The sequence below is a fragment of the Caretta caretta genome, chromosome 11 (assembly GCF_965140235.1).
Source record: "Caretta caretta isolate rCarCar2 chromosome 11, rCarCar1.hap1, whole genome shotgun sequence".
In the NCBI taxonomy this organism is placed as follows: Eukaryota; Metazoa; Chordata; order Testudines; family Cheloniidae; genus Caretta; species Caretta caretta.
In genome coordinates this window covers 63456272-63472857 of record NC_134216.1, presented here as the reverse complement: position 1 = coordinate 63472857, position 16586 = coordinate 63456272, and the positions used below count along the sequence as shown (strand labels likewise).

General features: G+C 42.1%; 1 protein-coding gene across 2 annotated transcripts in view; it reads left to right on the top strand.

Moving 5' to 3' along the window:
- Positions 1 to 15241, top strand: part of KLF7 (KLF transcription factor 7) — a 73400-nt gene extending 58159 nt beyond the window's left edge. For both annotated transcript variants that reach the window (XM_048869800.2, XM_048869798.2), the window contains exons 3-4: positions 777 to 900; positions 7921 to 15241. In XM_048869800.2, the coding sequence (XP_048725757.1) occupies positions 777 to 900; positions 7921 to 7958 (162 nt within the window). In that variant the 3' untranslated portion in view covers positions 7959 to 15241. The remainder of the gene's footprint in view (positions 1 to 776; positions 901 to 7920) is intronic.
- Positions 15242 to 16586: the final 1345 nt, after the last annotated feature.

The following is a 16586-nucleotide window of genomic DNA, read 5'->3' as shown; positions in this document are numbered from 1 at the left end:
ACAGTTCTCCTCTAGCAGCACCGAAAATATCATTTGCACTTTATAATCAACTAAGCAGGTGCATCTAAGTGGGGATACAAGACGTGGGGTCTCAGTGGGAGGAAATGCGAGTGCTACCAGGGTGGGGGGTGAAAGGCAACTCCTAAAAGCCAGAACTACAGTAAACTTTTTGTTAAATAGTATTTTAAGCACTGTGGGTTTAATTACATGTGCAGTTGTACGCCTATTTGCCTGACATGCATGGGCAATCATGATGTCTGTGCACAGGACTAGCCACTTGCATGGGCAGTAACCAAATTTGTGCACACAACGCTGACTCAAGGAATTGAAAACAAGCCTACGGCAACACAGCTGTGGGGGTGTTTGGGTTTTTTAAAAACAAAACCAAAAAAACATTGACGGGCTTGAAATATTTCTTTCACCAAGGTAGTGTAAGAATGCAAGAAGTAATGAAGTTGGGGCCTGATCCAAAGACCATTCAAGTTGATGGAAAGTTTCCTATTGACTTCAGCGGGCCTCGAAGCAGGTTCGGAATGGGCAATTGCCTTTGGGAGTCTGCCATAGATTTGAAGAGTCTGAGTGAATATAAGTCATTGGTGCTTGCGTGCTAGGCAGCCAGGTGTGGGGCAAACGTGTGGCAACATCAGTGGTGCTCCTGCCCTACGTGGCTAATTGGGAGGCAAAGGCCTGGCTGGCTGGGTGTGGGGCAAAGGATGGGCAGGTTTAGGCAGCAGTAATTTCATTGCAGTGCTGATTGATCTCTCGTCCCCCTGCAGGTGAGAAGCCTTACAAGTGCTCGTGGGAAGGGTGCGAGTGGCGTTTTGCACGAAGCGACGAGCTCACGAGGCACTACAGGAAACACACAGGGGCAAAACCCTTTAAATGCAACCATTGTGACAGGTAATGCAGCCTTCTAACGCGAGTGTTCAAGCAAATGTACTGCTGCTGAAAGAGAGCACACTGCCAGCCCCCAGGGACCAAAGCCTCTGGCTTTCCACACGGCATACACAGCAGCCGTGCCTCTTTCCTTACAGTGCATGGCCCATGTTTTTTTGCCCTGAAACCCCTCTCTTCCTTAGTGGCCAGCAGGAGTGTCAGGCGTGGCGGGGGGTTCTGGGAAGAGGAAGTTTGTCCGCTAGCATCTGGGCTGGGACCAGCAACTAATTTCTGTACCCAGTTTTCCTTATGGATCCCCCTAAAGCAGAAGCATGGACTCGAGGCCAGATTGTTGTCCCATCGAAGTCAGCAGGAGTTTTGCCCAATGCACAGTTTTGTTCAGCAAAATCTTGCTTTAATGTGCGTAAACTCTACCCAGCCTGCTAGCTGCAACAACATCTTGGGCTTTCCCTCTCCATGATCCCATGTGACTTGGGCAACAACAAAAGCCTGAATTCCCAGCTGCCCTCCCTCGCTTACAAAATTGTGGTTGAACTCCACCTCGTGGCTTCCTGGTCCCTGACAAGGAAGTCACCTGAGGACAGTCAAACCTCACAAACCAGTGGGTCAAGGGAGTCAACACAGCCTAAGATGGGGAGTGTGTGATGTTCACAGAATCTCACATGAATGGCGAAGGTACCCAAGATCTAGAACCAACCCAAGGGGGCTGACAGCATTTTCCCTTTTCTGCATGTTAAATCTATCACTGATCCTCCAGTTCAGTTAACTGAGCACACAGCCCTTTGTTTGCCTATAGGAAGAGAGGCAAACAAAGGGCTGTTTGGGGGGGGGGGGGGGGGGAGTTCCTGGGGAAACAAAGGGCAACATTTTCAAAAGTGCCTATGTGATTTAAGCACATCTGAAAATTTTACCACAAGGATTTTGGGTGAAATCAAAGGAGCCCTGACTATTCACACTGACTGAGAATCTAGTCCTCTTGTCTTTAAATCACACACGTGACGACCTCCGTTTTATGTGATACTGTAGATTTAATATTTGATCATCTGTCTTTTTAAGCACCTAGATCCAGGGATAAGTACCCAAAGCCAGATTTTCCAAAGAACTCCCCGTCCAACAGCTCTCATTTGGGCAGCTAAAAGTGAGACGGAACTGGGTTTGCCTAGAGAGCTGTCTGCTCAGCAGCTGTCATCCAGAACAATGGGAGCTGCTGGCTGCTGATTCCTGTTGAAAATCTGGCCTCTTAATTTAGGTGCCTGAATGGAAGCAGAGCTCTTTTGAGAATCTGGTCCCGGTTGTGGTTGCTGAGCATTTTTGAAAATCTGGCTCTTTAAAATAAACACATAATTGGGGTGGAGCAAGAGAGAGACTACACAAGGAATCACATCTGACAGTACTGACATTATCAGACAATGACCCTTCCCCCCAAAACTGGAGGCTGGCAATGCCCACGGTGAAGGCTGGATCCAGTGTAGGCATAATCAAATAATGTGCTTGCATCTGAACATGTTATCCAGCTAATCCTATTTATATATATTTTTAAGAGGCTTAAGAAAATTACCCGTCTTTTTAATGCAGCACTAAGGTTCTCCGTTATGATAAGAAAATGGTTTGTAATACAATAGAGTTTATAAAGCCTGTGGGCACACCAGACTGGCCAAGAGCAAGCATAGAAAAAGGATACATAGAACATAAACAGGGACACATCCTTTGATGAGAAGGAAATTTGATCATTTGCACATCCTGTCTTTCCAAGATCCTCATCCTCCTCTCTCCCTCCCCCCTGCCCCCAACCAAGGGCTTCCTCTGTCTTTTATCCCTGGATTATCTTTTGTTTGCTCAGAATGATAAAGGATAAACCAAGCACAGACCCTCTGGAGTCTTGCCTTTTTATAAGCATCTCTGGTGTTCTTTATTTTTATTGTAAGAGGCTGCTTTCTGCTTGTCTTTGCTCTTTAAGAACCAACCAAGTCCCTTTCCGCCAATCCTTTAACCCCCCCCAGTAAACAAACCACCCTTTTTGGTTTCTGTTGCAAAAAGACAACAGTTGTGATCATTCAGATCCAAAGAGATCTCACCACTCACTATTAACTCAATGATCTCCTTTAGTCGTTTGTTACATGTCGAATTGGAAGAATAATACCTCTCTCTTTTTATCTAAGTGTTTTTTCTATAGCAGCCACCATCACAGTGTCTATTTGCTGTTTTATTCAATGAATTTGTTCCCTTAAAATTGTCAGTTTTCCCCCCATTTGACCAAATCTATGGCTAGGTAAAAAGTATTCAGCAGTTTAAACTGATCATATGTGGTGAAATATGTCCATCAATTTCCCACCGCCCTTTCACTAGGTCTAGTTTGGGAAGCTCAGGGACTCACTGTGTTCAAAGTGGTTCAGAGTAATGGCTCCTTTACTTCGCTGGGCCAGCTTTGACTTAACACTTTCTTTCCTTTCTCTTCCTCTTTCCCTCTTCCCAAGTGTGCTCACTGCCCCCTACTCCAGGCCTGTATTCAGGCATGCCCTTAAGCACATACTTCAGTCCATCCGTATTCAGAAAAGCATTTAAGCACGTGCTTCAAGTTAAACAGGTGCTTTCCCGAATTAAGGTCCCAGATAGTGAGAATCCCATTTCTCCACCTCTAAACTGCTCCCTCTTCAATTTCTTTCTAACTTCTTCCTTTTCACCCTCCACTGACGACAGAAGGGTCCTTGCCTATAGTAAACATCTTGGTTTTCTGAGCTTTAAGTAGCCTTAGGTACATCTTTCAGCAGTGTCGGTGTAGTGTAAACCAACTGCACACCACTCTTCAGAGGTGAAGGTGAGTACTTGGGCAATCAGAGCATGAAAATGGTGACTGAACTACTGGTAGGGGGAGCATTCATGTACGTGATCCATCAACGAGTCCATTAAAAACCCCTCTTTCAGGGCTGTGGGTTTACACCACGAGCCTTTTGGATTGTATTCATGCTATCAGCCTAGAGGACAATTTTTAAAACAACCCATATAGGTCGATTCAGGTGTTATACTTTTAGTGAGAAAAGGAAGTGGGGGTGGGGAGACAGGAAGCTAGAAGTCTGTCACTTTTTCTCCCTCCCCAAGTGCGCACGCATGCACACTTTCTCCCTTTTTCAAACAACATTGGTGGCTTCTTTCTAAAGCACCAAAATTTCAGGCGCACACAGTCTTTGGTGTAAATGGAGGTGCCGAGGGCGCACTCCAGGACCAATGACTTCAATCAGTTTTGTAGCGGACCTTTGGCCTTGGGTGGAAACACAACTCTCTTTGTCATGAAAGGGGATTAACAGCTGAAGTTCCTTCTGGAAAAACAGGATCCTTTAAAATGAAGTGTTTAGTTTTGCCCCCACGTCTTACAGGACACAGATCGTATTGTTAATTTTGGTCGGCAAACTACCACTGATGGGAGGAGCAGCATATGTACAGCGAGTGGTGTATGCTTTGGAGGCAGCCAGGAAGAAAGCAGAGGGAGCTGAAGTAGCCCAGAAGGAGATGAAAGAGTCCACAGAGTGGCTGACGCACCATGAACGTGTTGGTTATTAGCGTTGCTGAAGAATTAGTTGAGAAGCTTTTCAGAACCCTGGGTGACTTTACATACCCTATATCAGAACACCTGGGTGAGCCATGGCCACAGCTGTCACATGTGTTCAACTGAGGGAAACGTGATGTAAAACTCTTCAGTTTTATTTTAATATATATATGGGTATCCTCCTTGACTGCAAGCTAAGAGCCATGTGCTCCTCTCCACACAGCTGGAGGGGTAGTAGATTGCTAAGAGGACCAAATCTCACTGGGCAGGGATCTGAGCAGAGGAAAAAAGATGGCTGAACATTATGTTCTCTTCCCATCCCAGCTGCCTCCTCTTGTTGCTCTGCAGATGCGGAGATGAAACCCACTAGCCTGTTTGGAAGCAGGCAGTTTATGTCCATGCAAGCCCATCAGGAATGACGATATTTTTATGCATCGCAAGCTGTCCGTGCTAGGAACAATGCAGGGACACATGCAGCCTTTCTGAATCCTGGGAGGTGGTACATGCTGGGCGTGGGTACAACATGCAGCAATGCCATAGAGCTGGAAAAGTTGTGAAGACAGAGACCTGTCCTGCGGAAGACCAGAGATCTACAGGATTTATCCCTCATGGATCCCTATTTCCGAACCTATTGAGGACAACTGTCCATTCCGGGCCAACCCTATTGCCAGCACCAGTTCCAAGAAGGGAAAATGTGGCTGGACCTCAGCCACTTAATAGCTGCAGATGCGTCTTGGGCTTTTTGATGGTAGCATTTAGCTGTAATATTTTGTGGGGACTTACATAAGAACAACCCTACTGGGTTAGACCAAAGATCCATCTAGTCCAGCTTCCTGTCTTCTGACAGTGGCCACTGCCAGGATGCTGGGCTAGATGGACCTTTGGTCTGACCCAATGTGGTTGTTCTTACGTAAGTCACTCATTCCCAGCTTCTGGTAAACAGAGGCTAGGGACACCATCCCTGCCCATCCTAGCTAATAGCCATTGATGGACCTATCCTCCATGAATTTATCTAGTTCTTTTTTTGACTTTTTTTTTCCCCAGTTGAAACTGTCCTCCGCCTCTAGGAGCCTCCCGAGTAGATGAAGCTAACTGAATTACTAGCTGGGAAAGAGCCTGCAGGATTAGTCATGTATCATTTTATGAAGTATAAAAATATTTTGGAGCAGAACATAAGGTTATTAATATGAAACAAACTTTTGGTTCGGTTATTAACATTAACAAATCTTGCCATGTCAGTGACTCAGCAGACTTTTAATCCCCAATATTGCTTCTGGTTATCAGCAGGCATCTGAAAGAAGCAGTGGTCAGGTGGTGGTCTTGTGGCTGGTCATAGTTTAAAATGCCAGCTGGTGCCTGTCTTCCTGGCACCCATACTTGTTTTGGCAGCCGTAATATCCATAGCCTGCTGCTTTCTCCATTAACCTGATAAGAGAGATAGCTGTCCAAGGACATATTTGGTACCCTTCAGCTGGACAGTACTAGCTGCGGTGAGCCTTCTGTATTAGAAGCCCACTGTCCATTGTAAGTCTTTCCTCTCTGTCTCTCCCTCCATTCTTAATGCACATACGTCACCCTGGAACATAAAAGAATGCTGGATTCCAACTCCATACCATTCTAAAAGAATGCTGGATTCCAACTCCATACCATTCTAAAATTATTCTTTTTAAATTTTTCCTGCTCTGCTTTGTAAAGAAGCATGGACCAGATCCTCAGCTGGTATGAATCAACATAGCATCATTGATTACACTGGAGCTATGCTGATTTACACCATTTGAGGATCTGGCCATATATGTGAAGGTATTCTTGCAGATTTTCTGCTCTTACAATATTTATCATATTTGCTCACCCCTGCATACAAGTAGTAGTAGGCGCGCAGAGAATCAGAGAGTAATGGCAAAAGGACAGACTAAGTGCACTACACCAGGCCTTTGCCCTCGGATTTTCCTGATTCTTTCTTAGCCTCATGCTGAAGGCACCGAAGGGACCTGTTGCTTTTATCATAGTTTATTCCGCATAAATCTGTTTGTGTGCACAACAAATTCTAGCAACAAGCTTTAAAAAAAAAAAAAAAGCGTTTGTCAGTGTTTAGTTTGTAATGTAGCTTTGTGTGGCACTGCATGAATTTTCAAAGCATCACAGACAGGTTAATTCTGGAAGTGGCCTGCCACAATGTACACTGGGCTAAGATTCCGGCAACAAGCAGCAAATGTAATTTGTGGTGGATTCTTTTTATCATTACTAAATATAACTTAGAAAGTGTCTTACAGGTTTGGGTGTCAAGAGTGAAGGCCAAGATATTCCGAAGTTCCAAGCGATTTTGGGCACCTCAGGTTTTGAGGGCCCAGTCTGGGGCATCTTAAAGGGGCCTTATTTTTCAGAAAGTGCCAAGCACCTGCCCTCTGGAAGCAGTCCTCTTTAAAAGGGGTCACTAGGCACTTCTGAAAATCTTGGCCGAAGGCTGCTTTGTATATAGTGGCATTTGGGTGGTCGGTGTGAAAGCAGTTGCTGCTCTCAGTCCAATTCCTAGCATATCACATTTGGCATTTATGTTCTCTCTTCCTTGCTGGAAATGTTAGCAGAAGGGTCAAGGATCGAATGGCCATGAAGAAAGAATTGCCCATTGTCCTCAGAAATTCAGTCACAGTGAATACACTTTGGTGGAGCAAAGCACTGTGTTAATGTTGTGATTGGACAGAGGTTTTCATTCTCTAGGGCTCTCATTCGGAGAGCCTTCCATAAGCACTAACATGCATCTACATTTGTACAAGTGCCAGCATGTTTTGCATGTGGACTAAAGAGAAGATGGCCTTGGGGGATAAAGCCCAGAACTGGGAAGTGAAAGACCTGGATTCTGTTGCTGGGTTTGCCAGACTTCTTGTGGGAACTCAAGCAAATTCCTTATCTCACTGTGCCTCAGTGTCCTAATCTATAAAATGGGGATAATGCCTAGGTTCCTCTCAGGGATGTTGTGAGACTACCTTCATCAATATCTGTATAGCACTCATTCTCAGACAGAAGGCTCTTTGGGCCAGATTTTCAAGAGAGCTCTGCTTCAATTTAGCTACCAAAATGAGCAGCTCAGCCCTCAAATCTGGCCTCTTATTTTGATGCCCAAGTGAGTGCTGAGGTCTTTTGAAGATATGGCTACATGTAAGGGTGCTGAGCCCTTGAAAAATCTGACCCTATAAAATATGCAAAATTATTTAGTTTTATTACTACAGCTACTTAGTTAATGAGTTAGCTTGCCCATTCCCCAGTTTCTGACAGTATGAATCTAGTGGGGTTGGGCTGAGGGGAGAATAATCTGCTAATGGATGAGCCAACATAGCTACTTATCTTGAATGGTCACCTTGACTTTGTGACCACATGTGGCAGGTTCCAGGGAACTGCTGTAAACCTGGGTGAACATTGTTCTTGTGCATGATGATAGAGGAGCAGAAAGGCCTGTTTTTAAAATCCTTATTTTGTTTGTTTTGCAGGTGTTTTTCCAGGTCTGACCATCTTGCCCTCCACATGAAGAGACACATCTAACTACCTAAAATCCATCAGCATGGCATAGATGTCAGCTGAGCTAAAAGACATGGCATGAAGGGTGGAACTCAGTTATAACCCGCTGCCTTGCGGAAGAAGAGAACTTGATCACATGTAAACCTCTGTACACAGACCACACACTCACACTGTCATGCACCCAACTATACTTAAATACATACATCTGTTCTTTATGCCTTGCCCCAGCTGGATGGAAGAAGGTGCAGGAGAGGAGACGGGGTAGAGGTGAAGTCAGTAAGATAGAATAATTGCTTACAGACTTCATCACCCGTGGATTTGTTTCCAGCTATTGCCAGTAGAAATCAAAGTAAAATGGAAGAGGCTTCTCTGCAGGTGGACAGCAAGTGGGAGGGGCTTATTTAACTCGCTTCTCAATGCAACTCCATAGGAGAATAGGTCGTCTTGAAGTTGCATATTTGTAGCACTAACTTTTCTTTTTAAATAGATGGGGGGGAATAATGACCTAGAAAACCAAATCCCAGTTTGGTAGCCAAAATTAACCTCTTGGTTCCTTTGTTCTTTGTCTGAGAATTCCTAATGCTTGACACGTCAAACTTCTCACAGACACTTTGATCTGTCTTGGTTTTGGTTCTTCCTAGAACTGAGCTATTAAGATCCTTTTAAGTCAATACCAATGGCCTTAATGGCAGTTGACTGTGGAGTGACACCTGTGACATATACATCATCTGTTTGGCCTGAGTTTATGTAGACTTCATGGAGGACGATATTTTTGTTTGGGTATTTTTGTGTTAACTTTTTTTTGACTATTGCATGCCCTATGCACTGGTAGGGATTATGGAAGCTGCTGGCATGACTGAAAAGCAGCCAAAGGAAGAGTCCCTGAAACATGACGTTATATCTCCATAGGGATCACCTTATTGCCATAGCTAGGACTTCTTGTTTGTCTAATGAAAACTTGAAAAGCTCATGTGGAAGCTTAGACATTTTATCTTTTCTCCATGAACAAGTGATCTTCAGAACTCCTTTTCTTCACCTGCTTATCTGTCTTGGACTGGACAATCAGGCATGACGACAGATTTCCTTCAGCACCATGTGAGCATGTTGGCTACAATCCACAGTGATTGACAAATTGTGTTGCGTGTTCTTGTTATTCTATTGACCAATTTAAAACATTGACTTTTAATTTGTTGAAAGAGCACCTGCAAACATTTATTTTCTAAGCCTAACTTTTGGTTAAGCATCTTACAAAAAAAAAAAAAAAAACAGCCAAAAATACTACTCTAGTCCCAGAGTGGGAAGGTGAGAACCTCTTCCAAATAAAGTGGCTTCATTCAGCATTAATCTTTTAAAGGAAAGATCACAGTCCTCCTTTCCCACTCGTCAAGGTGATGGTATAGCCCACGGATATTAAAAAGAATTGTAAGAATATTTAAAGAGTGAATGAAGGGTTGGCTTTTGTGCACAGCACTGAGGATTTTCCAAGTGATCGGTCTGGTATTGGTAGCATGGGTCCTATTCGACCTTCAGTCTGTACCATCCAGGATCAATGGAAGCCTCACGCTCACCCTTGAATCCTGTAGATAATTTGACCATCTTGGCTCAAAGTGGACTAAATTTCTTGTTAAAAAAAGAAAAAGTAATATATATATATAAATATAACTTGCATTTATAGCAAGTTGGCACTGGCCCTAACTCCAAAGACTGCCTTTAGGACCATATAAAATGGCCTATGCAAGCAGGTGGGGTGGTCATTGGACAGGTTGTATATTTTGTATATTCTGGGACCCTCCCTACAAGACATGTCTAGAAATGAAACAAAATGGCATATGGTCCACAAATGGTTGCTGCTCTTTTATACTGTACTAGCCAACTGCCCTCCTTTGACTGTTTTGACTCATTGACTGTTAAATATTTCCCTTTTGGGATGCAAAACTGAACTCTTAACAAAAAAATGCATAGCTGTAAAACGTAAGAGCAGTCACTGGAATAATTGGTACTTGCGTTCTCCGCATCTGCGCAACCTTTATTCCAGTCAGAGATTGAATCTACCTGAAAGATGTTTATTTTGCTCACAGTTTTTACAAATACTGACTGTCAGTTGGACACTTTGGTGGGGAATATGATATCTGGTCCATATGGCATGAGATATGGACCAAAATCTAACCATCTTTTTGGGGGGCAATGATGTAACAGTGAAAAAAGTAAGAAAAAATTGAGTTTTAGTCCAAAGATTTAAAACTAACTATACTATTAAAAAAAATTACTGGAGCACTGCTTGCTGACAATCTCATAGTTCTCGACTTCTGTGTTTGCATACTTCTTATGGCCATTCAATCCAGGAGTTCAGTTGGGTTCTGAGGGCCCTACAACCCAACTTGTGTTTGAATATGTGGAGCATCTTACCAGGATGTCTCATGGGAGCTTGAGGATACTTGAACCTCAGCTGCGTGAAACTATAGAGCATCCATTCAGTGCATTAGATAAAAATTTAGAAAACTCTAGAAGACGTTCATTCCTATAGCATCCTACAGTACATGTGCACATACTCACCACTACATTAGGCTATGAACCTGTATAAATGTTCTCTTCAGAACTCTAGGTAATCCTGCCTCTAGAAATGTTACTAATAGTCCAGAAGACTTAATATTAAGGGCAATTTAAGTAGAAGGCTCTATTTTAAAAATGAAAAAAAATGGAGAGAAAATATTTGCTTCCTCTTGTTAACATCTCATTTAAAATATAGCAGAACAAGGGCCCTTTTGATAAATATCAAAAATTTCTGAAATATTTGGAAACTCTTTTGTTTTTACAGATAGGCCTGAATCAGAATACCCCAAAACCATAGGAAATGGGTTCAGAATCCAAACCAAGACCTGGATTTCTCAGTTGGGCCCTGTCTGTGATGGTCCTCTAACTTTGAAAGAGAAATTTGGGGTTTCAGGACCATCACTGATATTTTTCAGAGACGTTTGTAATCTGCGTATATTGTGTCTCAGCTCAGTGCACTCTGTCAGTCATTTAATAGCAGAAAGTGCACGTTCTAGTCTCAGAGGACAGTGGGTAAAGCAAACAGTTTGGTCATAGTTACGATTTTTCAAAAGTGACTAGGGATTTTGGGTGCCCAACTTGAGACAACTTAAATGGGTCTGATTTCCATGCATTGGCGCTCAGAACTCTGTAGAAAAACCAGGCTCCTTTTAAGTCGAGAGCTCAAAACCTGAGGCACCCAAGATCACTTGCAACTTTTGAAGGTCTTAGCCCATGTTTTTCTGCTACAGTTGCATTCACTTCATTCACATTGTAAAGAATCACTAGTAACAATCTACCTGGGACCCATGAAAAATGGGAAAGAGCTAATCCTCTCTATAAGGCTGCTTTGGGAACCAAGTTATCTAGCAGATTTTCAAAAGAGCCTTAAAGAGAGGGCTTTACCCTGTTTCCCTTCAAATTGAATTCATGCCCATTTGCAGAACAGAAGACATAAAATGACCAGACATGGCTTCCAAGATCATTGGGGATGGGAACAAATTGAGACACAAGTCCCACAAAAAAACTGATGCCTACAAACTGGTGGAAAAAGAGCACAGAGGAGGAATATGAGTTTCTCTGAATAGTGATGTAGCATTAGTCTGGAGAAGAGCAAGCAGGACACACTTCATATATTAGGACACTGGGGTACCCGAGTTATTCTGGATTTACATTGGTGTAACTAAGCAGAATGTACACCTTAATGGGGTTCTGCTTCAAAAAAATGAGTTAAAGTTTCATTATGAGGCTTTATTTTTTTCTTTCAGTTATTCCATATCAGATTTTCTTAGTGTAGGTATAAAAGCCGGTTGTCTCATAACTCAGTTTGGGATCGGACATGCAAGTTGGGTTTCCTTCTTTCTTTGGGGTCACCTTTTTGATCTGTATCCTCAGCACTCCTGTCGTGTCTCACTGTTCCCATATCAAGCATGGAGGGCCACAGTGCCATGTTTTTAGTCACTTTTCAGAGCAACAAAAACAATCCTCAAAAGTGTACATATAATATACAAAATGCCAGACAATTCCAGCAATTGGAGTGAGAGCCTAGCAAATACTTCAATCCATTACCCCAGAGGTGCTTTACTCCAGTGACCAGCATTCTGTCTGTTGAACTAGAGAATTACATCCTCAATGGTTAGAAAACAAAAGGTGGATATCATTTGCTATTAAATTCCATGAATGAAATCCTAGCCCCATGTCAAGACTCCCATTGACTTCACTGGTGCCCAGAATTTCACTTTGTGGGGTTGATTCTTCGCTCTATTAAACTGGTGTAACAGAATATAGAATCAAGCCTAGAGACCTCTATTAGTTTCCTCCTTATTAAATTCCTCCTTATTAAATTCTACAGGACCTTTCTATTAGGAGAGAAGTCTTAGAAAAGAAAAAAGTTATGGAAGTCCCAGTATGACTGTCAGCAGACATTACTGTACCATGCAGCCTATGTCTTGGGTCCTTACCCAACACATTGGAGTTAAATTACTTTAGATCTAATGTAATTTACATCACTGTGCATATGCACATTAGAATACTATCTTTCTTCTCATTGGCAGCAGGCTTCACTGGAATCTGATTTTATTTTATTTTTTTAAAGGCAAGCACCATTTTACTTGGTACCCTGAAACCACTGACCAAATATGGGAGAAGAGGGTAAATTGGAATGTAAAAGTGGGATACACTTCGTTGCTTTCAGGATTCTGTGTTTAATTTAAGCTAAAAGCAACTAACCTTTGATGTCCTGCCTAAAACGGAGACGATGGATGAATATGATGGCTAGTGTGACTGAGTACACCTTCTCTGTGACTTGATCACTATTTGCAAACTCAGAGGCTCTCTCTCTCTCTCTCTCATTGTTCCCCAATTTTGGGCATTTTTGTTTCTTTTAGCATTTTTCAATACAAAGATTGCTCTCCTATTTAAGCTCTTGGGATCTTTGCTTCTCTATGTACCGAAGAGATCATAGCAGATGCTTGCAATATAAGAAACAAATCAAGCTTGTTTGTTTCCTTTTTTCCCCTCCACCTTACATGTGTCAAAAAGTATAAAAAAAATATGAGGGGGAAAAAGTTTGTAAATAATTTCACTTTCACAAGGCCAACCGCCAGTGGCTCCAGGGTTTTTAAATCACACTTTTATTCATGCCTCAACACATCTTGATTCTTGGCATTCCCATGCTGTGCGATTTTGTATTTTTAAGCTTTCATATTTGTGGGCAAAACCTCTAACCCAACACTCCCTTAAAATACATTTTGTTGGTTTCTGGTAGATCATATATTTTAAAAAGAACGTGAAAATAACTCTATTCAGTATTGGCTTGAAAAACAAAAACATGAAAATCCTCTACTTCCTAAGATTTTACACCCATTGATCGAAGAGTCTTGCCTTCTCTTACTAGCATTATTTCTAGTCCCTTGGAATGATGATTTCACAATGAAGCTAAAGTGTTTAATCTTCCAAGTGTTGCATTAATAATAACAGGGATAACTTCTGCGATCTTCCTCAGCCACAACATCTCAGTGGCTTCAGTGGCAAGTTTTGCCCATGTAAGAACTGCAGGAGTTGGCCCCCCCACACACAAAGGTCTCTCTTATGTAGTGAAACTTTTCTCCCTTCTTTGAGAAAGAGGTCAGTATATTCAGAAATGTGGTGACCATCTGCCTTCTTTACCACCTCAAAAGTGGACTTACCTAATCGAAAACATTCAGAAGCAGGTGTTTTCAAACAGGGTTTTGTTTTTTTCCTTAAAGCTTATGAATAGCATTTTTTATGTAAAAATTAAAGTTGGACTGTTCATAATTTTCATAATGAAAGCATTTACTTGTAAGTGTTTGGATTCCAACTTCTGTGTACTGCCAGAAAACAGGTTCTACCCCCTCTCTCTGGGTGTGTATGTATAGCACATACCTACATGGAAGGAGAAATTGGGCTACTGACATTTTCAGTGTGGTAGCCAACTGTGCCTATTGCCTTTGGTTTGGGGAGGGTGCTCACTGTTGCCAGTGCATTTTAGAAATAGCGTGGGTTTACATAGGAAGTTTTCAGCCGTATTTGTTGCTGTATATTGTGAGCTAGTAAGCTGCAAACTAGGGGGCGGGAAAGGGAGGGCTCAGACTATACCCGGAGAGTAAAACGGAATGGAGAGAGATGACATTTTTAGCCTTTACCTTTGGACTGTAGAGAAAAATGAAAACCAACACACAGTCCCAAAAAGGCCTATTGGCTGGGGGGCTGATCCTTAGCTTATATTTTAACCCATCTCTCCTGTAGTTTAGAACACGAGCCCTACAGGCCCTGAGAGTAGCTTGAAACACTGGTTTAAACACTACTTTGTTACTGGGGCCTTGTCTCTACCAGACAAGTTGCACCAGTTTTATAAAATCAAGCTAGTTAAACGAATGAAAACGCCACTACATAGGTGCGCTTAACCTTTGCTCAAGTCTGTTTAGTTTGCATTGGTAACTTTTAATTAATCAATCTTAACTGATGTAAGAAACAGCTAAGCTATTTTAGGTGCATTTATATTAGAGGCTGGCTCTGGTTTAACTAGATTGATTTTAAAAATCAGTCCGATGAACTGTTGTAACTTTTCTCCCATAAAACAAGGCCTTCGTATTTCTGCTCATTTAAACAGAAAGTAAAAAATAATATGGCCAAGATATTTTTCTTTTATAGCAATGTTCACTTTCTGCCCCGCACTCCTTGGTTAAGCTCTTTCTTGGTCCCTACTGTATCACTTTAACAAACAAACAGTACGAGTGCTCCCCCTTTGAAACAAAAACACCCCTCTCCCCCACAAACAACATAGCTTGAAGGATGTTCATTTTGCACTATAGTTTTTCTTTTGCCAGATGTGTCTAACAAGTGCATTTGGAGATGCCCTCGGTCACATTCTCTCAGGCCTACTCTGGTATTTCTAATATATCACAGAAGTACCCAATCTTGTAGCCCTCAGTTCTGCCTTTTTTTGACATTTTATTTTTTTTAAGCTTTTTATAAATATATATATATATAAATATAAATATATTACTTTGTCAGTTTTTTTGCTGTACAAAAAGTCTTTAAGATTTAAAAAATATTATTTGTATTATATGATGGTGGTATGTTAATGTTACAAAATTATTAATGAAGAAAAAATTTATTTTTGTTACTGGTCTGTTTCATAATTCTTTTTTAAATTGGTATATTGTAAGATATCTATGCAAAAATGTTATGTGATGCATTTTTATTTAAGAATGTAATATGTGTAATAAACAGTAGAATGTGTTTGGCCTGAAAATGGTCAGTGTGTCCTGAATGTTATTTCGTTATTGGAACTTCTCTGAATAAAACCTCTCCAGATAATAAGGCCTTAGCACTGCAAACACGTACATAGAATCACAGAACCGGGACTGCAAGGGTCATCTCGTCTAACCACCTGCCAAGAGGCAGGATTTCTTGTGTCTAAATTATCCAAGACAGATGGCTCTCCAGCCTTTTTCTGAAAGCCTCCAGTGAAGGAGATTCCACGACCTCCCTAGGCCGTGTGTTCCACTGTCCTACTGTTCTCACAGTTGGGAAGTTTTTCCACGAGATTTAATCTAAACCAGCCATGCTGTAGTTTGAACCCATTGTCTCTTGTCCTGCCCTCTGGGGCAAGAGAGAACAATTTTTCTCCATCTTTTTTTATGGCAGCCTTAAAGTATATGAGTGGTCCCACTGAAATCAGGATCAGGAACTAAATTATCTACTTTGTTTTTACTTTAGACCAGCTGAGTGTCATTTACATACGTGCCCGGTTTGGGAGACTCACCCTAAAGGTATTCCCTTGATTAAAAATGTTCCTGATCCTCAGCTGGTATAAGTCAGCATCACTCTGCTGGAGCTATGCCAATTGACACCAGCTGAGGATCTGTCCCAAGGCATTTTTATAACATACAGCATTTGCATAGCACTTTACATCTATAGCGGTCCAAACATTTTATAAAGGGAAGTAAATATTATGATCCCCTTTTACCAGGGGGTCAGAGTCACAAAGAGATTCAGTGACTTGCTGAAGGTTGAACAGCTCAGTGACGGAGGCAGGGATAGCATTGAGGTCTCCCGACTCCCAAGCCTGTGCTCCTGTCTATGGAGCACATTCCCTCTCAAGGTGCTATAGAGCAAAATTTACATCTCTGTTCTCACTTAGTCTCCCTTTTTTTGTGGCTGCAATTTTGCAGGCACTATTTAGTTCACTTGGATGTCCCAGCCCCTGACTGTACCAACAAATCAAGTTCTTGGATGGCCAACGACAGTAATTGTGGACAACACAAATAATAATTGGCATAAAATAAAGAGGCTAACTTCTTAAAATCGGTCTTGAAATCCTTTATGTTTATGCTGGTGGAAGTGTATATTCAACCCCACCTGCCTCATTGGGAATTGCATGCACTCATCCTATGGGCTGGTTGGGCCCCTATGATGCAATCTATCTGTTTTTCCTCCCTGGGACAGCATAGCTCATTACCCCAGGGAATTGCTAATAGCACGATTAGTGCTAGACACTTTGGATCTGATCATCCAGTCAGCTGCGTGTGAACAACTCCCAGTGACTTCTATGAGATCCCAATTGGGCTTCAGATGTTGGTAG